We start from the raw sequence: 23,378 nt of genomic DNA on the forward strand, positions 1-23,378 counted from the left end.
CAGTCTGTCATTCTTATCGATGATGTTTCTTCTACCCATTATTAAGAGAGTTAAAGGTTCAAAGTAGACACAATCAGGGTCCTCAGGGAACTGGCTGACGTTTAGAAAAATCTCTCATCACATTTTCATTCTCATTAGAAATTCCTTAGACCTAAAAACAAATACCTTGACAGTTGATCCCCATCAAGCATGCAGATGGGCAGAGCAATTGTCCCCTGTTACAAGTTAGGCCACAGACAAAAATGTAATGACAAAGGAATTCTAGCTGAGAGGACACTGCACTTCCCAGAACACAAGCAGGTTTCCTGCTACAGGATGCATCTTTGGTAGAATGCTGAGAAAATAAAAGGCTGACACCAATCCCGCGGATCATGATGTTGGAAAAGTGAGTTTCTACGCTGAGCTTCCACTGGTTACCAATAGACCCTGTCAAACCAAGCCCCAAACTGCTCACAACTCGTAACTTGGCAAGTTACTTTCAAAGTTCTTTTCCCAGGCGGTTTATTATACACCCTTAGAGTTGCCAGATTTAGCAAATAAAAATATAGGATGCCCAGTTAAATTGGAATTTCAGATGAACAACGAAAAATTTTTAAGTATGTCCAATATATTAAATCTGCCAACTCTAACCTAGATCACCCCTTTGGGATTCTTCTCAATGGTAATAATCCACCACCAGCCTGCGCAGAGAGTGGTAGGAATAAAGTGTTTGGTAAAATCTTTGGTTTATTATACTACCATCAGGAAGGAAGGAACGTTGTTGTTGTTCCGAGGCAGGATTTTGCTCTGTTGTCCAGGCTAGAGTGCAGTGGCATGATCATGGATCACTGCAGATCATGTGCCCCCTGGGCACAAGTGATCTTCCCATTTCAGCCTCCCGAGTAGCTAGGACTACAGGTGTGTACCCCACGTCTGGCTAATTTTTGTATTTTCCATAGAGATGAGATTTCACCATGTTGCCTAGGCCGATCTCAAACTCCTGGGCTCAAGCAATTTAAGCATTCTCAGTCTCCCAAAGTGCTTGGATTACAGGCATAAGCTACCACACCTGGCCAGGAAGGAACACATTTATTAAACATAGGCAAGTGCCTTCATAGCATTCTATGGTAATATACCCAAGAATCCTATTCAACAGGTCAGTATTCGTATTTTTATAATATGGAAACCCAGGCTCACAAAGGTTAGTTTATCTAAGACCACAAAACTCCTAGGAACAGGGAGACCTGGGACTGAATGCAGTTCTAAAGGCCAAACCTTATTACTGTAAATCATAGGCCTAGAGCTGATTGGTTGGTTGGTCTTTTTGATTTTTTCCTAGGTATGTACTGGCTGGCTGTGTACTAGCTCTAGTAAAATAATGGGCAGCTAGGTGATCTTTCTAAATCTCAGTTTCTTCATCTGTAAATTAGAAAGAGCACCAACATCTTGGGTGCTATGAAGACTAAATGAGTTTGTGTAAGTAAAATGCTTCCACTTGTCTCACACAGCAAGTGCCTAGGATGGCCACCTTAAGAGCCCAAAGTGCTGTGGCTCACGCCTGTAATCCTGGCACTTTGGGAGGCCAATGCTGGCTAATTGCCTGAGCTCAGGAATTTGAGGCCAACCTGGGCAACATGGTGAAACCCTGTCTCTTCTAAAAATACAAACAATTAGCCGTGCATGGTGGTGCGTGCCTGTAATCCTAGCTACTCAGGAGGCTGAGGCAGGAGAATTACTTGAACCCAGGAGGCAGAGGTTGCAGTGGGCCAAGATCACACCACTGCACTCCAGCCTGGATGACAGGGCAAGACTCTGTCTCAATAAATGAATACGTAAATAAAATAAAAGCCCAAATAATATCTTTTATCGTCCTATGAAAGAGGAGCTGAGAGATCTGAGGGAACTGGGGACCGGAGGTGGTGTAGAAATGCATGCTGACACCTGAACCCCTGTGAAGGCGCTAGAAATGCATGACGCCTAGAAATGCATGCTCACACCTAAACCCCCATGAAGGCCTTCTTTGCATGCTCACACCTGTAGCCCTGTGAAGGAGCTTCTTTGGATGAAGGATGGGCCAACAACTTCCCACCTTGCTCAGAAACAGTGGGAGGCATCCCTAGCTTTGGCCAGAGGCCAGGAGAAAGGCTTACATAATTCTTTCAGTTCTCACTTTTCACTCTGTAAATAGCTGCAACCTGACTTGGGTTAAGGTCTGATCAAGAAAGGTTTAAATGGGGTAGGGAGGAAATTCCAAGAATGGAAAGACCCTGTGGCTTAGGAGGGGAGGAGAGCAAGGTCTGGCACAGCCAGCTGGGCGTTTCCTTTCCCGGCCCCTCCCTCTTCTTCCGTTCCTCCCTAGCTTTCCAATTCTCTCCTCTTCCTCTTCCTCCTCTTGTGCTCCGGCCTGCAGTTGTCCCGAGAACAAACCTCTGGTCCTTTAGATCTGTTGCCACCTACTGTGGGAACTTTGGTAAGTTTTCAACTTTCAGTGGGTCTTGTTTCTCTCATCTGCGCATTCAGGGGTTGGACCAAATGAATTCACCTTGCTTACCTGGCTGGGTGGAACTGCTCTTTTTTAAGTTTAGTCTGGATGGGTAGAAAGTGAGGAGGCCTCTTTCTTTTAGCTGTTACGCGATTAGCTCAGTCTGTAATCAGTTTTTCTGAACTCATTTGCGATAATCAGGAGTGGCATGAGGCATTGAATGAACTTGAGCTCTAGCTTTCTGCCTTTGCATATGATTGACTGTGAATAAAAGTGTCGGCTTGTTTCTTCTTTTCTTCAGCCCATCCCAGGCCTTAGTATCCCCTAACAGTAACAGAGATAACTCATCCAGGGTAGAGATCTTACTTGGAGCTTTTTGAGTCAGTATAAAAAGTGGGGCTTCAGGAATACCTTGTGTGGGTTAAGGAGCCTTAATTGATATATTGGACTTCTCACCTGTAGCAGTTTGGACTCCCTGTTTTAAGGTTCTGCTGAAAATGACTGGAGTCTGGTTTTGCAGCTCATGTAAAAGTGTTTTTTAAAAACTAAATTTGGGGCCGGGCACGGTGGCTCATGCTTGTAATCCCAGCACTTGGGGAGGCTGAGGCGGGCAGGTCACTTGAGGTCAGGAGTTCCAGACCAGCCTGGCCAACATGGTGAAACTCCATCTCTACTAAACATATAAAAATTACCCAGGCATGGTGGCAGTTGCCTATAGTCCCAGCTACCTGGGAGGCTGAGGCAGGAGGATCGCTTGAACCCAGGAGGTGGAGGTTGCAGTGAGCCGAGAATTTGCAACTGCACTCCAGCCTGGGCAACAGAGCGAGACTCCGTCTCAAAAACAACAACAACAACAACAACAACAACAAAAAACCCTAAATTTGGTGTCCTTGATACTAAGGGACAATTAGGCTATGGTTTTTGTTTGGTTTGTTCTGGTTTGGTATGGTTCAAGAAACACTGCTAACATATTAAGTCTTGTTATCTATGTTCAGATCCTTGATGTGGTTAATCCAGTTTGGGGTAATCCAGTTTGATCTAGTTGAAAAAGGTAGACTGTCATCACCTAAGCAATACATATTTTGATGGAATTAATCAGTGGCCACCATAATGATAAATGCTGAAGCCTCAAAGTTAAAATCTTTCCTCTGCTCCTTCCCCATTTCCTGTCCCCTCTTCCTAGAATCCTGGAGGAGTAAGGCAAAGTGGTTAAAGCACAGGTTTGGAGTCGCATTTGCTTTGTGAGTTTAAATTGCTTAATCTCTCTCAACTCTCTGTTTTCACATCCATGGACCAGGGACACTGATGTTAATAGCATAATACGCCTGTAGAGAACAGGGTTAGCCCAGTCTCTGCCACCTGGTAATACCCAGTGAGAGAGCTGTTGTCGCTTAAAAGTATTTCTTCTTTTTTTTTTTTCTTTTCTTTTTTAATTTGATAGGGAATCTTGCTCTGTTGTCTAGGCTGGAGTATAGTGGCATGATCTCGGCTCACTGCAACCTCCGCCTCCCAGGCTCAAGCAATTCTTCTGCGTCAGCCTCCTGAGTAGCTGGGATTACAGGCACCCGCCACCACGCCCAGCTAATTTTCATATTTTTAGTAGAGACAGGGTTTCACCATGTTGGCCAAGCTGGTCTTGAACTTCTGACCTCAGGTGATCCGCCCACCTCTGCCTCCCAAAGTGCTGGGATTACAGGCATGAGCTACTGCGCCTGGCCCTTTAGAAGTATTTCTTTTGGGGGATTAGATGACAGCACTCATATTTTGTCACTGCCAGTTCAGGTCACTTGCTAGAGTCTCCTAAAACAAACCTCCTGAGCTGTCCACCCAAAAGCTTTGCTCAGCCTCCCTGACCACCTCTCCAATTTAAGGAGTTGATTATGGTTTCTTTCTTGAAAATATTATTATTATTATTATTATTATTATTATTATTTGAGACAGGGTCTCACTCTGTCGCCCAGGCTGAAGTGCAGTGGCATGAGATTGGCTCACTGCAGCCTCCGCCTCCTGGGTTCAAGCAATTCTCCTGCCTCAGCTTCCTGAGTAGCTGGGACTACAGGCACACACCACCACACCCGGCTAATTTTTTGTATTTTTAGTGGAGGTGGAGTTTCACCATGTTGGCCAGGCTGGTCTGGAACTCCTGACCTCAAGTGATCCGCCCTCCTCAGCTTCCCAAAGTGCTGGGATTACAAGCATGAGCCACCACACCCAGTCAAAATCTCTGTTTTATGTTGTGTTTATCCTATTGCAGTGGTTCTTAAGCCCTTTGTTAAAAGCAGATTGCTGGGCCCCACCCTTGGCCTTTCTGATCCAGTAGGTCTGGGGTGGAACCTGAGATTTGCCTTTCCAGCAAGTTATCCGAGAATGCCAATGCTGCCGGTCAGGGTACGAGGGTACAATGATAATCACTGTTTTCTTGTGTTTGTCACCTTTAATATTGCTTTACCTAGGAATCAGTAAAGAGAAACTTAGGGTTAGAAATTTCTAGTTATTAAGTCCAGCAGATAATAAGCTGAATTCATCATTGAAGGCCAGATTCTACAAACAACTGAAAGAAACATGATATTCTTTTTCAATAAAGGGCAATTTGAAGGCAAGTTAGTCAGTGAAAAGCTCTTAAACTGCTAATCACCCAGGTCTTGATCAGTGCCAGTAGATTAGTTGAGGAAATTGGTGTTTATTAATAGTAACCAAGATCCTTTTTAATAATTACTTGTTTATGCAATCTGTCATCCTTCAATAGAAGATCCAGCTCAAATGGTTTGATTGATAGTTAAGTTGGCACCTGTTACACCTATTTAACAGACATTCAATGCAGTTTCTTTTTGTTTTGTTTTTGTTTTTGTTTTTTGAGACAGGGTCTCACTCTGTCACCCAGGCTGGAGGGGGCAGTGGCATGATCTCAGCTCACTGCAGCCTCCACCTCCCAGTTCAAGCAATTCTCCTGCCTCAGCCTCGTGAGTAGCTGGGACTCCAGGCACGCGCCACCAGGCCCAGCTAATTTTTGTATTTTTAGTAGAGATGGGGTTTCACCATATTGGCCAGACTGGTCTGGAACTCCTGACCTCAACTGATCTGCCCGCCTCAGCCTTCCTAAATGTTGGGATTATAGGCATGAGCTACTGCGCCTGGCCTAAATAAACTTTTGTAGCTGCTATGATCACTAACCCTGTCCCATTCCTTCAGTATAGTTCAGAACCTTGATGGGTCATCACAGGTTTCTAGTAAGCATAGACAAAGAAATGACTTCTCATCAAGGCCTATACAAGGCAACCCCAGAAGACAGGCAAATGTTTCCAATTAGCTCCATTCCTAATAACAGTAAATCTTTGGTTTGCATGGGACACAGTACTAAATAGACTTCTCAGCTGTGATGACTTCCCCAAATCCTGGGAGGCCCGTGTCATAATCTTTTAATTTCTGATTAATTAATCAGAAATTAATCTGATTTAAAAAACAGATTAATTAATAAGCTGTATGGTACATTTACACTTAATAACAGGCTTTAGACTTTACTGTGTGTTCAAATAGGCACTTAACTATGGCTTTTTTACATCCACATATGCATTTTCTGAAATAAGGATTTTGAGTTGAAAAAGAACTCCAGTTCCAAGTTAATCTTTTTTTTTCTTTTTTCTTTTTTTTTTTCTTTTTGGAGGCAAGGTCTCACTCTGTCACCCAGGCTGGAGTGCAGTAGGTGATCGTAGCTCATTGCAGCCTTGACCTCCCAGGCTCAGGTGATTCTCCCACCTCAGCCTCCCAAGTAGCTGGGACTATAGGCATGTGCCACCACGCCCAGCTAATTTTTTTGTACTGTTTGTAGAGACGAGGTTTCACCACGTTGGCCAGGCTGGTCTCGAACTCCTGGGCTCAAGTGACCCATCTCGCCTCCCAAAGTGCTGGGATTACAGGTGTGAGCCACTGCACCCAGCCCCAAGTTAACTCTAAACAGGTTAGGTTTAGAACGTGAAGTTTCTGTAGCTGTTTCCACTTGGATATTATATTTAACATGCATTTTTTATGCACCCTTGGTTTAGGTTTCAGGTAAGGAAGCGCTTTGTTTGGAGAAGAAAAGTGAAATGCGGGGCTGGTGTGGTGGTTCAAGCCTGTAATCCCAGTACTTTGAGAAGCCAAGATGGGAGGATCACTTGAGCCCAAGGGTTTGAAACCAACCTGGGCAACATAGGGAGACCTCATCTCTACCAAAAAAAAAAAAAAAAAGTGAAATTTGCGGCTTTGGGGCTTGGGCCTTCCTTCCCTCCTCCCTTCCTCCCTCCCTTCCTTCCTTCCTTCCCTCCTTCCTTCTTTCCTTCCTTCCTTCCTTCCTTCCTTCCTTTCTTTTTAAGCTGTTCTAGAAATAGAGGATGCCCTCACACCAAGCATAGGACAGCAAGGGTCTTAGTTTTCTCTAGGAAGTGCTAGCATGCCCGGTTTGCTAATTGCCTGCACTCCCTTCTACTCCAGTCTCTGAGGGCAGGTGGCTGATTGTAGCTGTGCAAGCCCACAATTAGCCACAAGCACGTGCACTCATTTGCTGGGGGTGGCTTTTTCCACACAAGTGCTCTAGCACACACAAAGGGTAGCCTCAGTTTTGCCAGCCATGTGGCTTTCTCAAAAATGAGTGGGGTTGGCACATTCCATCAGGGTACTTGGGGTCAGCAAAGAAAAACAACAGCCCATGAAAGAGGGCTTCAGAATGACCCAAGGAATTGTTGCCTGAGAAATAGTTGTAGTAGTTAAATAGAGGGTCATGGGCAGCTTCCTTCTGGAAAGTTATCGAAATAGGAATCTGGAATGCCTAAGGGAGGAGTTCAGCCTAGATAATCAGATAAAACGCAAGCATGTTCTTCATTGTGACATCTGAATTCCTGCTGAAATTATGGAGAGAAGCAATTTCTGGTTTGGTCACTGAGAAGTAGCAAGTGATGTAGATTTATGGGCATTCTCTCTGGCTAGGGCCCGGAGAAACCAGTCCCTCATGGCAATTCTGGTCAAGTGCATCTTTAAAATAACATATCCGTTGCCATTAGGGTCAGGAATGTCCAGTCAGGTTGAGTGTATTTATTGCTGGTGAAAGGCAGAGACATCCCGACTGAGGCTTGTTCACCTCCCCTACTACTTTTGGGCCCTCCCTCTGAACTCTGAGGTTGATCCTGACTCATAAATCATGCCTCCTGCCCAGCCGGCCAGGGAGGGGCCTTCTGTGCAGAAGCCAGACCTGGCCGTTCCTACAAGCTCCATAGATCCCTGCAGCCTCAGGCTCCCGAACAAATTCCCCAGGAGGGGGAACAAATAAGCACTCAGCTACTGCCAGTCCGCTCAAACGTGAAATCCTGTTTGATCCTAAACTCTGAAAATGATCGAGCTTAACCTTCTAGAATAACATGCCAGTGTTTCTAACACCCCAGTGGATTCATTTTTGGTTCAGTAGGTTCTAACCTCTTGCGTCACCATTGCAGCACCTCACCATAACAGGGCAGTGAGCTTGAACTTCGGCTTTCCCTACATCCACTCAACTGGCCATACTTAATTCCATTTTTGTTGTGAATTATATCACATAGAAGAATGCAGAAAACATGTATATTGATATAAGGAACAAATTAGAAGGATGCAGCTGGGCCGGACACGGTGGCTCAATCCTGTAATCTCAGCACTTTCGGAGGCAGAGGCGGGCAGATCACCTGAGGTCAGGAGTTCGATAACAGCCTGGCCAACATGGCAAAACCCCGTCTCTACTAAAAATACAGATATTAGCTGGGCATGGTAGCGCACACCTGTAGTCCCAGCTGCTGGGAGGACTGAGGCAGGAGAATCGCTTAAACCCAGCAGGAGGAGGTTGCAGTTAGCCAAGATCATGCCACTGTACTCCAGCCTGGGTGCCAGAGTCTCAGAGAAAAAAAAAAAAAAAAAAAAGAGGATGCAGCCATATAACCACTAACAGTGAGGAATGTTGTCAGGACCCCAGAAACCTCCTGCCCCTCATTGTATATCGTACTTTCCTACCTAGAGTAAAATTCCCTCTTTCCTCATGGGCATTCTGACTCTATGGTACATATTTTCTTGTCTTTGTTTTGTTAAGCCTATAGCACCCAGTATTTCAAGGCTGCTCCCATCCAAGAACTAACCAGCCCCTTCCTAGATGAGACGAGTTCGGGCGCTTGTCTTTATGTGCGATTCTTTCTAGTTTCATTTTGTTTGTTTTGAACCTTTATGTACGTGAAATAGTGATTGTGTTTCTTATTTGGGGTCTTGTATCTTTGCTCAATATGTGTGAAATTCATGTTACGTGTAGCTATTGTCTATTTTCTTTGCCGCATGGTATTCCATTACTTGAATACATTACAGTTTGAGCATTTGTAATGTTATGGGATATTTGAGTTGTTCTTTTGTGTGAACAATGTTGGTGTAAATCTTTTTTTTTTTTTTTTAAGACAGAGTCGTGCTCTGTCGCTGAGGCTGGTGTGCAATGGCACGATCTCAACTCACTTTAACCTCCGCCTCCTGGGTTCAAGCAATTCTCCTGCCTTAGCCCCTCGAGTAGCTGGGATTACAGGTGCCCGCCACCATGCCTGGCTAATTTTTGTATTTTTTTAGTAGAGGTGAGGCTTCACTGTGTTGGTCAGGCTGGTCTCAAACTCCTGACCTCAGGTGATCCACCCACCTCAGCCTCCCAAAGTGTTGGAATTACAGGCGTGAGCCACCGCGCCTGGCTCTAAATCTTATTCTTGTATATAAATTTCTCTAGGGAATATATCTAGCAGAGGATTACTGGGTTATAGGGTATGCAAATTTCCAAAATGATTGTACCAATTGACATTCTTACTAGTAATGGATGAGAGTTCCTACTGCACTACATCTCCATATAAACTAGATCTTATTGGAGTTTTAAAAGTTTGATAGTCGCCAGATGCAGTGGCTCACACCTGTAATCCCAGCACTTTGGGAGACTGAGGCAAGTGGATCACTAGGTCAGGAGTTCAAGATCAGCCTGGCCAACTTGGTGAAACCCTGTCTACTAAAAGTACAAAAAAATTAGCCGGGCGTGGCGGCAGGCGCCTGTAATCCCAGCTACTCGGGAGGCTAAGGCAGAGAATTGCTTGAACCCGGGAGGAAGAGGTTGTAGTGAGCCGAGAGTGCGCCACTGCATTCCAGCCTGGGTGACAGAGCGAGACTCCATCTCAAAAAAAAAAAAAGTTTGATAGTGTGGCCGGGTGCGGTCTATCTCTTGATCATGAGGTCAAGAGTTAGAGACCATCCTGGCCAACAAGGTGAAACCCCATCTCTACTGAAAATACAAAAAGTAGCTGGGCGTGGTGGCGTGCACCTGTAGTCCCAGGTACTCTGGAGGCTGAGGCAGGAGAATCGCTTGAACCCGGGTCCTTGTTTAGGACCAAACAAGATCGCACCACTGCACTGCAGCCTGGCAACAGAGTGAGACTCCGTTTCAAAGATAAAAAAAAGTTTGATAGTCTGGTGTGTATTAGTAATTAATTGAGGATTTAATTTGCATTTCCTTGATAACTTGTGAAGTTGAACACTTTTTTTCTGTTGGCCATTTGGATTTCTACTTCTATACACTGCTTGTTGAAGAGTTTAGCCTATTTTTTCTGCCAGGCTGTCTGTCTGAGTCATCTTTTAATTATTCTGCTGGCTTTTTCTTTTAGTGTTATAGTCACGTCCACAGCTCAACCACTTCAAATATCGGTGATGGCTTGCTGGAAAATTCCTATATTAAACAGCTTCTTATAGGAAAGTGATGTTATATATTCACAAGGGATATTTTGCAATAGTACAAATGACCAGATTTGGAAGATTAACAGGAGCCTTTTCTAATGTGAAGAAATAAGGCCATATTCTTCCCTGAGAGTATAATTTTGGGGGGCTGGGCATGGTGGCTCGTGTCTGTAATCCCAGCACTTTGGGAAGCTAAGGCAGGAGGATTGCTGGAGGCCAGGAGTTTGAGATCAGCCCGGTCAACATAGTGAGACCCTATCTCTATGAAAAATTTGAAATTAGCCAGGCATGGTGGCATGCATCTGTGATTCTAGCTACTTGGGAGGCTGAGGTGGGAGGATCACTTGAGCCCTAGAGGCTGGAGGTTGAGGCTGCAGTGAGCCATGATTGAGCCACTGCACTCCAGCCTGGGCAACAGAACAAGACCCAGCCTCAAAAAAAAAAAAAAAAAAAAAAGGGATTTTGAGGGATAGTCAAAATTCCACAAATAGCGAGACAAGTAATTTAGGCAAATTACTTATCTCCTTTAATCATTCACTACTGACAATTTTCAGTTAGCAAATTATCTGAAACTAGAAACCAAGAAACTGAGAAGGCATCTTCTCTCCATTCTTTTTTTTTTTTTAATAAGAGAATCTCACTCTGTTGCCCAGGCTGTAATACATTGGTGCAATCATAACTCACTAGAGCCTTTTACTTCTGGATTCCAATGGTCCACGTCAGCCTCCCAAGTAGTCGAAACCACAGGCACATGCCATGACACCTGGCTAATTTTTAAAAAATTTCTTGTAGAGACAAGGTCTCACTGTGTTGCCCAGGTTGGTCTCCAACTCTTGGGCTCAAGTGATCCTCCCGCCTCAGTCTCCCAAAGTGTTGGGATTATAGGCATGAGCCACCATGCCCAGCCAGCTCTGACTTATGTGAAGAGAAATTAACTGAAGTTTTGATCTCCATCACACACAGTCAAATCTGTATCTTATATGAAACATGGGCGATGTTCTCCTCTCTTCATAGTTCACACCATTTCTCATTGTCCCCGGGTCTGATGCTGAGTTTGACTTACCATTTCTCAGCTCGCTTACCCAGTTGATTTTCTAATGCCTATCTCACTTGGCCCCTATTAGACATTTGCAGCTGAGATGTCTAATATTCAGAGTGACATAAGAGAAAAATTCTGTAAGTCTGAAAGATATGCTTTGTAGAGTATTACGGTAGAATTTTCAGGATTCTTATAATTGAAGGCAGGGTTTCTCAATCTCAGCACTATTGACATTTTGGGCAGGATCATCCTTTGTTGTTGAGGGCTGTCCTGTGCATTGTAGGAACTACTGTAGGAACTACCCAGTAGAAGCCAGTAACACCTCCTTCCTCAGTTGTGACTGTCAAAAATGCCTTCAAACATTGCTAAATGTCCCCTGAGGGGCAAAATTGCCAATGTTGAGAACCACTTTTTTTTTTTTGAGACGAAGTCTCACTCTTGTCCCCCAGGCTGGAGTGCAATGGCACAATCTCGGCTCACTGCAACCTCCGCCTCCCGGGTTCAAGCGATTCTCCTGCCTCAGCCTCCTGAGTAGCTGGGATTATAGGCGCCTGCCACCATGCCCAGCTAATTTTTGTATTTTTAGTAGAGACGGGGTTTCACCATGTTGGTCAGGCTGGTCTCAAACTCCTGGCCTCAGGTGATCCACCCGCCTCGGCCTCCCAAAGTGCTGGGATTATAAGCATGAGCCACTGCGCCTCGTTAAGAATACTTTTTTTCAAGGTAGTCTAAATTCTCCTTAAAATGATCCCTAATCCACTTCCCTATTAATGCACATTTTAGTTGCTTCTCAGTGATTGATTAGTACCCAAAAAAAGGTCTTAATGAGTGAATATTCATCATTATCTCAGATACTGGCTCATGATTAACCTTTAGTAATTTATTGATTTATTCAGCCAAAATTTCTAAACAAATAACATAACTGGAGTAGATTCTGATTGTGTATAGTTCAAATTACTCTTGAAAATTGTTGGGAAAATGATATGCTGAAGACTAAACTTCATCTTTCAATAAATCCAACACAGGTGGTATTTTTCTCCAGTTGAAACACACAGCTATTTCTTTAGGCACTAGATATAAAGATTGCTTGAGTTTAGCAGACATGTATTAAATGCCTGAATGCCAGAAAAATCTCAGTGTCATGAGATACTTGTGCTTTGAGAGACATAGGACTAAGGACAACAGCTTCAAGTCACCTGTTTTGTACTTATTCTCAACCATGAGCTTATTGAATGGAATGACAGACAAAATTTCTCCCTCACTTCTTTCCCCATTCTCCTTTCCCTTTTGGCTGACTGCATTTGTATGAGTTAAAAACAATTCCAGCATGTGACACTCATTTCTACATATTTTTGTTAACTGAATAAGTAAATTTATGATAAATAGCAACTTCCAGTCTAGTGAGGTCTCCACTGCCACAAAATTAACTGTAATCCAAGTAAGTGAATGTTAGGCTGGGTTCTTGAAACATGGCCTATGGTTCACCTGGATCCAGATATAACAACAAGCATGTGGTTGATGTGGATGATTCATAACACGATGTTGTCCTGAATTTATCATTTTTGAATATATGCATGCATTTGCCCTTCATTTAAAAAAAAATCACAATTTAGGAGTAAATGTATCAGACAGTCTTGGGTTTGAAAAAAAAAAGTAAATGTGGTATGCCAGACAGAACATAAAAGAGATTATTAAGAAAAATAAATATACTGGGAGTTGACAGTTGACCTTTAATATGAATGAATTGGATTGTGGTATATTTTGATTTTCAGGAAGCACAAACCAGTTTCCCAAGATTGTCAGTGTGGTTAAGCCATAACACTCAGATTTCAAATGAATAGAGAGATTTATTCTTATGTAAGAATAGGAGCCAAGTGACTATTTCCTGTAGTAATTTGGAAAGCTAGATCTTTCACCTGTAGGAAAGGCCACAACCCTGGCTTTGAAATGTAATAGCAATAAGGAATGGTTCAATGTTTGGTCCTCCAGCTGGGGGGCTCGTCTACTTCAATAGATAATAATAGTATCTACTGTATGGGAATGCTTGTGGTGAGCCTTACATGAGTTAAATAATGCCCAAGAAGTGTGTTGCATGGTATCTGGCACTTGGGAGCCTTTTATCGAAGAGTAGCTAGTGGTAAAGATAGGAAGAAGTGGAACGTAGGAAGAGTTAGCGTTATGCTGTTTGATGAACACCAATTTGATCAGAATTTTGAGTAGCTGTTTCATGTGCTTATTCTACACTCTAATAGGCTCTAGATAATCATGTCCTTTTCCTCATAGATTGTATCCTTAAATACTCAGCAGTTAGAGTATTTTCTCTCATAACCAACTATGACTGGATAGTGTTACCTGTTCTCCCTTTTTTTTTTTTTTTTTTTTTTGAGACGGAGTCTCACTCTGTCGCCCAGGCTGGAGTGCAGTGGTGTGATCTCAGCTCACTGCAAGCTGCACCTCCCAGGTTCATGCCATTCTCCAGCCTTAGCTGCCCAAGTAGCTGGGACTATAGGCACCTGCCACCAAGCTCGGCTAATTTTTTTTTGTGTGTGTATATTTAGTAGAGATGGGGTTTCACCATGTTAGCCAGAATGGTCTCGATCTCCTGACCTCATGGTCCGCCCGCCTTGGCCTCCCAAAGTGCTGGGATTATAGGCGTGAGCCACCGCACCTGGCCCGTTCTCCCTTTTTTAAAGTTCTATAAAGACCACACCTTTCTCTTGACAACTAGAATTTTGCCGTTTTATAATTAGATAATAGCTAACCTTACATGAGGTACATTTTAGTTCACTTAATGTGACTTAAGAAATACCTTGGGTTTCATTAGAAGCACGTTTTCCAGTCATCTTCTAGTCAAGAGATTTCTGCAGATGACTGAGTTGGTCTGCTGTATTTCAGAGGGTTGTAAGGAAGTAACAGAAGAGTAATATAAACAACTACATAAACCTTTTCATTGCAATGATATCTATTATGAAAAACTGGTGATGTTATGTGAATGGTTTCATGATAACCAGTATTCCACCATGATGAATATTATGTAGCCACTAAAGATAATTAGTAAGATACTGTAGGAACACAGAGAAAGTGGATAATGAAATGTGAAGAATGTTCTGTAAAAATCCAATGTGAAAAATGTACAATTATAATCATAGTTATGTGTAAAATAGACACATGCAGACAATATTATAAACTTCAACATCTCATCATAGAACTCAGTTGTTAAATTTGGGGGCTGTTTCTAGTTAGAGTCCATAACCATGTGTATGTTGGCTTCAAGATGCTGTAAATAGTTATTTTTTTTATCTCATTCATTTGGTGACCAGCTTGGATAATTTTTTGGATAGCAGTACCTGACATTATCATATTCTGTTTCTTTTTAGTGATGAGAATGCCAGGAAAGATTTAAAGACATTACCAGCCTTTCCAACCAAAACTCTTCAGGAGCATCCATCCCTTGCCTACTGGTAAGCCAAATCCACATAACAGGTGACCCATTCTCATAGCCTCCATTCAATGCTTTTCAGGGCATTAAAAGAAATGTAAGTGAGAAAAATATCAAATTGCCCATCAATTGTATAAAGTAACCATAGGTAGACCTTGATCCTTTCAGTGAAAGGATGTACTCAAAGCTTACTGGAGATCATTATACTAAGACATATCTTGCTGTCATTTGCAAAGAGCGGCTGGCTGATGTTTCTTTCAAGTGCATAAAATGTCTGTAGAGTATGCTTCTAGGTGAATATATAATATTCAGTATATGTGCAGTCACTGTGTAATGCAGCTTTAATCTAGCAGAATGCAATATAAGTGTTATAAAATACAGATTTCCTTGGATCAGAGACTTTCATAATGACCAGAGGTTTCTACTACAGCTAGATATTGCATATATTGAGTTGGTTTAGTTGTTTGTACTTTAATGAATCCATAGTATCCATTTTCATCCCACATTTTTTTCCTAAATTACGTTTTCCCTTGAAATACTTATATTCTTGTTAAATACATTCTCTTTGGTTTTAGTCTGAATCCTCAAGATGGTTTTTCTTTCCGCTAAAATGTTACAAAATAGACATTACAAAATAAATATTCAATATTGAGACGTTTAGTATGAAGTTGGAAGTATATTCCCAAATATATAGTGAAAGTAAGTGCTGAGGCTACACAGCATCTTGACTCTGGAAACTGCTAACCATGTCATTTTCAAGTGATAGTTTTGTTTGTTTGTTTGTTTGTTTGTTTTGAGACAGTCTTGCTCTGTCACCTAGGCTGGAGTGCAGTGGCGTGAACTCAGCTCACTGCAACCTCCACCTCCCTAGTTCAAGTGATTCTTGTGCCTCAGCTTCCCAAGTAGCGAGGATTACAGGCACCCACCACCACGCCTGGCTAATTTTTGTATTTTTAGTAGAGTCAGGATTTCACCATGTTGATCAGACTGGTCTCAAACTCCTGACCTCAGGTGATCCACCTTCCTCAGCCTCCCAAAATGCTGGGATTACAGGTGTGAACCACTGGGCCCAGCCAAGCGATAGTTTTATTTTATTTTATTTTTTTTGAGATGGAGTCTCCACCTGTCACCCAGGCTGGAGTACAATGGCATGATCTCCACTCACTACAACCTCCGCCTTCTGGGTTCAAGCAATTCTCCTGCCCCAGCCTCCCAAATAGCTGGGATTACAGGCATGCAGCATGATGCCCAGCTAATTTTTTGTATCTTTATTAGACACGGGGTTTCACCATGTTGGCCAGGCTGGTCTCGAACTCCTGACCTCGTGATCCACCTGCCTTGGCTTCCTAAAGTGCTGGGATTACAGACGTGAGCCACTGCACCTGACCTTGATAGTTTTTTAATAATAATTAAAAAAAGACATTACTAATGACGACTGGTCATATGGAGATAGAAATACTTCATCTTCTAGGTTATACTTGGGATTTCCTTTCCAGTCAACAGGTTTTGCTCTAGGACAATAAAAGGGTTTTCTCCTAAAGCAATGTGTCTGTAAGTGGTGATAATAGAGTATTTTAGACACAGACTCAGAAGCAGTTTAAATTCTTTTAAAATCTTTCTGAATCATTCAAGGAGAAAGTCTTTAATGCCTAACACTTGCTGATCTCCCTGTTTTAACCAAAGAGAGGATAGGCCTTATGCTCAAAATTTCTTCAATAATGTTCTACAACTAACATTTGATATCATTATTTTATATGTATTATATTCCATCCAATTATGGCAAAAGATCATTGAGAAATTAATATTGTTTCCTTTTCTAGTAAAGTAAGTTTTTTGCTTGTTTTTTGTTTTTGTGATGAAGTTCCGCTCTTGCTGCCCAGGCTGGAGTGTGACAGCGCAATCTCGGCTCACTGCAACCTCCACCTCCTGGGTTCAAGTGATTCTCATGCCTCAGCCTCCTAAGTAGCTGGGATTACAGGCCTGTGCCACCACATCCAGCTAATTTTGTGTTTTTAGCAGAGACGAGGTTTCACCATGTTGGCCAGGCTGGCCTCAAACTCCTGACCTCAGGTGATCTGGCCGCCTCAGATTCCCAAAATGCTGGGAATACAGGTGTGAGCCACTGAGCTTTAAGTTTTTTGGGGGGAGGACATATTTTCACTCTTGTCACCTAGGCTGGAGTGCAATGGCTCAATCTCGGCTCACTGCAACCTCCACTTCCCAGGTTCAAGTGATTCTCCTGCCTCAGCCTCCCAAGTAGCTGGGACTATAGGCACATGCCACCACGCTCAGCTACTTTTTTGTATTTTTAGTAGAGACGGGGTTTCACTGTGTTAGCCAGAATGGTCTCAATCTCCTGACCTCAGCGTCCTAAAGTGCTGGGATTACAATCGTGAGCCACCGCACCTGGCCATGTGCTTTAAGTTTTAAAGGTAGCAATATATATATTATATAAATATGCTATATAAAATATAAGTTGAAGATGATAATGCAGGCAGTCAAATGTCTGAAGTTCAGGAATCCATCTCCTACAGAAACAAAAGCCAAATTCTATCTACCAAACAAGTTGCTGAAGGCTTTCTCTCTCAAGTTTGCTGATAATGTGGAAACTGTGCCTGTACCTCAGATAATCATGCATTGCAATCCTTCTCATTTCTTTGTTTTACAGTGAGGACAGGGTAATTGAGCATTATTTGAAAATCAAAGGTCTCACTCGGGGTCAGGCTGTGGTTCAGTAAGTATCTTTCCTTTTGCTTAGATATAATTTTAATATCTCTTATTTGAAGATGTCACTTGAAATGATTTCTGTTGTGTAGTTTTTGTGAACATAGTCTTTATCTGGTTAGGAATATCTTACCATGAATTAGAAAATGTCTTGGGTCATTCTATACATTGGTGTCACCAACTCAGATACCTACCAGTGTCAGGCAGGTAACAAAAATGAGAAATGTAGGCCAGATGTAGGTCAATAAGGAATGGTGGGGACTGTGGTAAACAGGTGAGCTTTCATCCTAAGTACAGGCAAGGTTACTCAGCTTTAGAATTCAGGCATAATGTTGCCAGATCCTTTGTTTTCCAAGAGAAGCTGGAAATTCAGATTTTTAAATCTTATCTCATTGGGAAGTATTTTAAAGAAAATTTAATATAATGTTAGCCAACCTGTCTAGAGGCCCTGTTTTGTCCCCCAGTTTGTGACTCTACTTTGAGTCGAGTGTATAGTGTATTGGTGTTAGATAATCTGTTTCTTCATGCTACTAAGAATTAGCTATTGTAACATATTTCTACATTTTGTGACTTACAGAGTTACCACCCATTATTAAGAACAGGCCAGCACAGTGGCTCATGCCTATAATCCCAGCAGTTTGGGAGGCTGAGGTGGGCGAATCACCTGAGGTCAGGGGTGCGATGCCAGCCTGGCCAACATGGTGAAACCCCCATCTCTGCTAAAAACACAAAAATTAGCCGGGCATGTTGGCAGTCGCCTGCAATCCCAGCTACTCGAGAGGCTGAGGCAGGAGAATTGCTTTAACCGAGGAGGCAGAGGTTGCAGTGAGCCATGATTGCACCATTGCACTCCAACCGGGCGACAAGAAAGAAACTCTGCCTCAAAAAAAAAAAAACAAAGAAGTTGCTACACTAAACTTTTAAAATTATTTCTATGCCTGTGAAAACTGAAATAAGGACTTGGAGATTGTAGATTTTCCTTACACTCCTACTTCTTTGCTCTAATCTCTCTCTCTCTCTCTTTTTTTTTTTTTTTTTTTTGACACAGAGTCTCCCTCTGTCACCCAGGCTGGAGTGCAGTGATGCAATCTCACCTCACTGCAATCTCCGCCTCCTGGGTTCAAGCAATTTTCGTGCCTCAGCCTCCTGAGTAGCTGGGATGATATAGGCGTGTGCCACCATGCCCAGCTAATTTATGTGTTTTTAGTAGAGACGGTTTCCCCATGTTGGCCTGACTGGTCTCAAACTCTTGACCTCAAATAATCTTCCCACCTCGGCCTCCCAAAATGCTGGGATTGCAAACGTGGGCCACTGTGCCCAGCCTCTAATCTCATATTTATCAAAACACACCTTCTGTTATCTTTGCAGCAGAAATCAGAAGTTAGCATCCTGAAGTTGGATCTTTGACATTTTAATTCATTGTGCATATTTTCTGAACTGAAAAGTAAAAAGAAGTAGTGACAATTTCCATTAAGGGTTTTAGAGTAAACTAGTGAGTACAGTCATGTACCATTTCTGTCCACATATACAATGGTGGGTCCATAGGATTATAATACCATATTGTTACTGTATCTTTTCTATGTTTAGATACTCAAATACTTACCATTGTATTATAATTGCCTACAATATTTCAGCTCAGTAACATGCTATACAGGTTGGTAGCCTAGGAACAGTAGGCCATACCATACAGCCTAACTGTGTAGTGGGCTCTACCATCTGGGTTTGTGTAAGTGCACTCCATGATGTGTGCACAAGGACAGAATCACCTAACAACACAATTCTCAGAATGTATCTTCATTGTTAAGCAATGCGTGACTGTATATTACAAAGTCCCATGTTTAAGACATGGAATCAACCCAAATGCCCATCAGTGATAGACTGGATCAATTTAAAGAAAATGTGGTACATACACACCATGGAATACTATGTAGCCATAAAAAGGAATGAGATCATGTCCTTTGCAGGGACATGTATGAAGCTGGAAGCCATTATCCTCAGCAAACTAATGCAGGAACCGAATACCAAACACCACTTGTTCTCACTTATAAGTAGGAGCTGAACAATGAGAACACATGGACACAGGGAGGGGAACAACACTTACTGGGGCCTGTCAGGAGAGGGCTGGGGTGGGAGAGAGCATTGGAGAAAAGTGCTAATGCATGCTGGCCCTAATCTCTAGGTGATGTGTTGTTAGGTACAGCAAATCACCATGGCACACATTTACCTATGTAACGAACCTGCACATCCTGCACAAGTACCCTGGAACCTAAAAAACAATTAAAAAAAAAAAGTAGCCATGTTTAAATGCAGAGTCTTCTGATCATTATTGTGTGGCTTCATCAAAGAGATGATTTCACTTGGTGATTAAGGCTCTAGGATGTGGAGTCCGGCCCATTTTGTTAGAATTCTGACTCTGCAGTTTAGTTGCTGCATGACCTTGACACATTTAACCTCTTATATTCATTTACATGTAGGCCATTTACTTTTAAAACATATGTCGCCGGGCGCGGTGGCTCAAGCCTGTAATCCCAGCACTTTGGGAGGCTGAGACGGGCGGATCACAAGGTCAGGAGATCGAGACCATCCTGGCTAACACGGTGAAACCCCGTCTCTACTAAAAAAAATACAAAAAACTAGCCGGGCGAGGTGGCGGGCGCCTGTGGTCCCAGCTACTCCGGAGGCTGAGGCAGGAGAATGGCGTAAACCCGGGAGGCGGAGCTTGCAGTGAGCTGAGATCCGGCCACTGCACTCCAGCCTGGGCGACAGAGCCAGACTCAGTCTCAAAAAAAAAAAAAAAAAAAAAAAACATATGTCAAATTATTGATTACAGTTTCTGGAGAAATTGATCATCAAAATGTCATTAAAAATCTACTTGTGTTAAAACAAGAGCCTCAGTTCCCTGAGGGCAGAGAGGAAGTGTTACACAATTTAGTCCACTCCAAAGGCTTAAAGGTATACAATAAACACTACTGAATTAAAAATAGCAAGTAGCAGCATCATCGCTTTAATTTGTATTTTGGGGGGACTTTTTAAATTTTTTTTTTGGACAGATTCTCACTCTGTCATCCAGGCTGGAGTACAATGGTGCAATCTCGGCTCACTGCAACCTCTACCTCCCGAATTCAAGCAATTCTTCTGCCTCAGCCTCCAAAATAGCTGGGATTACAGGTGCCCGCCACAACACCCAGCTAATTTTTGTATTTTTAGTAGAGACGGGGTGTCACCATGTTGGCCAGGCTGGTCTTGAACTCCTGACCTCAGGTGATCCACTCACCTCTGCCTCCCAAAATGCTGGGATTACAGGCGTGAGCCACTGCGCCCGGCCTCGGGGGGGACATATTTTTTAAGTCAGGTTTACATAATTCATAGTTTTTTTTTTTTTTTTGAGACGGAGTCTCGCTCTGTCGCCCGGGCTGGAGTGCAGTGGCCGGATCTCAGCTCACTGCAAGCTCCGCCTCCCGGGTTTACGCCATTCTCCTGCCTCAGCCTCCCAAGTAACTGGGACTACAGGCGCCCGCCATCTCGCCCGGCTAGTTTTTTTTTGTATTTTTTAGTAGAGATGGGGTTTCGCCGTGTTTGCCAGGATGGTCTCGATCTTCTGACCTCGTGATCCACCCGTCTCGGCCTCCCAAAGTGCTGGGATTACAGGCTTGAGCCACCGCGCCCGGCCATAGTTTTAAAGTATATAGTTCTAGGAGTTTTGACAGATGTTTCTAGTTATGTAACCTCTACCACAAGCAATATATGGAATAGCTTTATTGTTTAACTTATGAGTATGACCCAAAAGTTGGTGCTCATTGCTTGCATCATTAGGGGCTTACTTTAAAAACACGTGCAAGTGGAGTTTATAATACGGTACATTCCTAATCCGTAAACATTTGAATGTGTGGAAAGTAACATTTTCTGTAATTTTGAAATTGAGGTTCTATTAGCATTTCCCTAACATTTGGATAAGCTAAAATATATTACTCCCCAAAATAGTTTATTCTGTTTCTATTTGAGTGAAACTTATTAATTATTCTAATAGTGAGGAAAGTAGAAACATGGTGTTTCTTTAAATCACTTTTCCCAAAAGAGAAAATAACTATTTTAATAAGATTGTGATACATATTTATTTTCCATAGGTATATGAAAATAGTAGAAGCTCTACCAACTTATGGTGTCCATTATTATGCAGTAAAGGTAAATCGTTTTACATAACAAAGCTTTCATGATTATTAAGAGTTATTGCACAATACCAGCTTTTCTCGTAATATATAAAAGGCTGATTTTATCTTGCCATTTGTAGCAAATTATAAAGCACATTATTTTTGCAAAACACTTGCTATGGTAAAATGTTTTTCCAAGACCTCTCTTCGTCCTAAGATGTTCATATCATTCTCTTTTGAAACACCTTTGCTTGCTGATCGGTCCTTTTTCCAGTTGGTCACCTTTCTAGCACTACCAGATCTTCATTTGAGAATGCTTTTGTTAGAAAATTTTGCAGTCTCCAGCATTATTTCAACAGCTTCATGGAATGCTGAAATTTTTACAGGATTTGCAATACCATGTTTCAATCAGTGTATTACATACACTGTATTTTCAGGTGTTTTATAAGTGGGGAGAGATTGACAAAGAAATATTTTGAGATGATGAAAAGTATTTTCAGATGTTTATAAGCAGGGAGAGATTGACAGATATTTTGAGATGATGAGATGAAAGTGTTAAGGATGTCTTGTTTGGAAGAGAAATAATTTTATAATTGATCAGTTCTTGATTGACTTTTCATGTTATGATAATGTTCATATCTCTATACAATTCAAAATGATGGGGAATTAGATAAAAAAATTTACATAATGAGAATACCTGTGCTAAAAATCAGTACCAATTTAACTTTTTTTTTTTTTTTGAGATGGAGCTTAGCTCTACTGCCCAGGCTGGAGTGCAGTGGCGTGATCTCAGCTCACTGCAACTTCTGCCTCCCAGATTTGAGCAATTCTCCTGCCTCAGCCCCCAGATTAGCTGGGATTATAGGCACGCACTAACACACCTGTTTTATTTTTTGTATATTTGGTAGAGATGGGGTTTCACCATGTTGGCCAGGCAGGTCTCAAACTCCTGACCTCAGGTGATCCACCCGCCTCAGGCTCCCAAAGTGCTGGGATTACAGGCACGAACCACCATGCCCAGCCTCCAATTTAACTTTAATTTCTACTGACTCCAGTTTGCATATAGGAATCTGTCTAAGTCTAAATTTTCCTTTTCCTGTGTCAGTATATTCTATGCTTTGGCAAAACATAAAAGATAAATTTATGAAAAAAATATTACTCACCTCCCCATATGTACCTCAAACCAATTATTCAAACATCCTGTCATTGAATTGTACAGTTCTCCAAAAGGGTTTTCAGTATCCCCATGTTCATTGTTAATTGTTTTATAAACATCAGGAATTGGAACCACTTTTCTCATCTTTGTAATTCTTTGGAAACGTCCCCAACCTTTTATAACTGGTTACTAATTAAGAGAGAAAGAGCTTTTTTTTTTTTTTAAATGGATAACTGGCTTTTTACTGGATTAATTCTTAGTTGAATTACTTATATTTTATTTATTTTCTCCAACTGTTTAATCAAAACAGTAATGCTTTACTCTTTTTGATGGTATTAACAGTATTGGACTATTTCAACTTAAAGATTCTATTTGAAGAAACTCCAAGATGTTTTAATAACAAGTTAGGTTTTTAAATAATGTTTTGTTTATCAAGACAGCTTTATTTTGACTTGCTGATACTTGTTAAGAGGTGAAACTGCCGGGTGTGATGGCTCACGCCTGTAATCCCAGCACTTTGGGGGGCTGAGGTGGGCAGATCATGAGGTCAAGAGATCAAGACCATCCTAGCCAATATGGTGAAACCCCATCTCTACTAAAATACAAAAAATTAGCCAGGCGTGGTGGTGCGCACCTGTAATCCCAGCTACTCGGGAGGCTGAGGCAGGGGAATT

The 23,378-nt window shown here is 42.2% G+C and overlaps 1 protein-coding gene across 4 annotated transcripts in view; it reads left to right on the top strand.

The window, feature by feature from the left end:
* FRMD4B (FERM domain containing 4B) overlaps nucleotides 1–23,378 on the top strand; it is a 361,154-nt gene that overhangs the window by 291,798 nt on the left and 45,978 nt on the right. For all 4 annotated transcript variants that reach the window (XM_009200361.4, XM_003894202.5, XM_009200359.4 and 1 more), the window contains 3 exons: nucleotides 14,615–14,698; nucleotides 17,345–17,410; nucleotides 21,525–21,582. In XM_009200361.4, the coding sequence (XP_009198625.2) occupies nucleotides 14,615–14,698; nucleotides 17,345–17,410; nucleotides 21,525–21,582 (208 nt within the window). The remainder of the gene's footprint in view (nucleotides 1–14,614; nucleotides 14,699–17,344; nucleotides 17,411–21,524; nucleotides 21,583–23,378) is intronic.

This window comes from Papio anubis, chromosome 2 (genome assembly GCF_008728515.1).
Source record: "Papio anubis isolate 15944 chromosome 2, Panubis1.0, whole genome shotgun sequence".
Classification (NCBI taxonomy): Eukaryota; Metazoa; Chordata; class Mammalia; order Primates; family Cercopithecidae; genus Papio; species Papio anubis.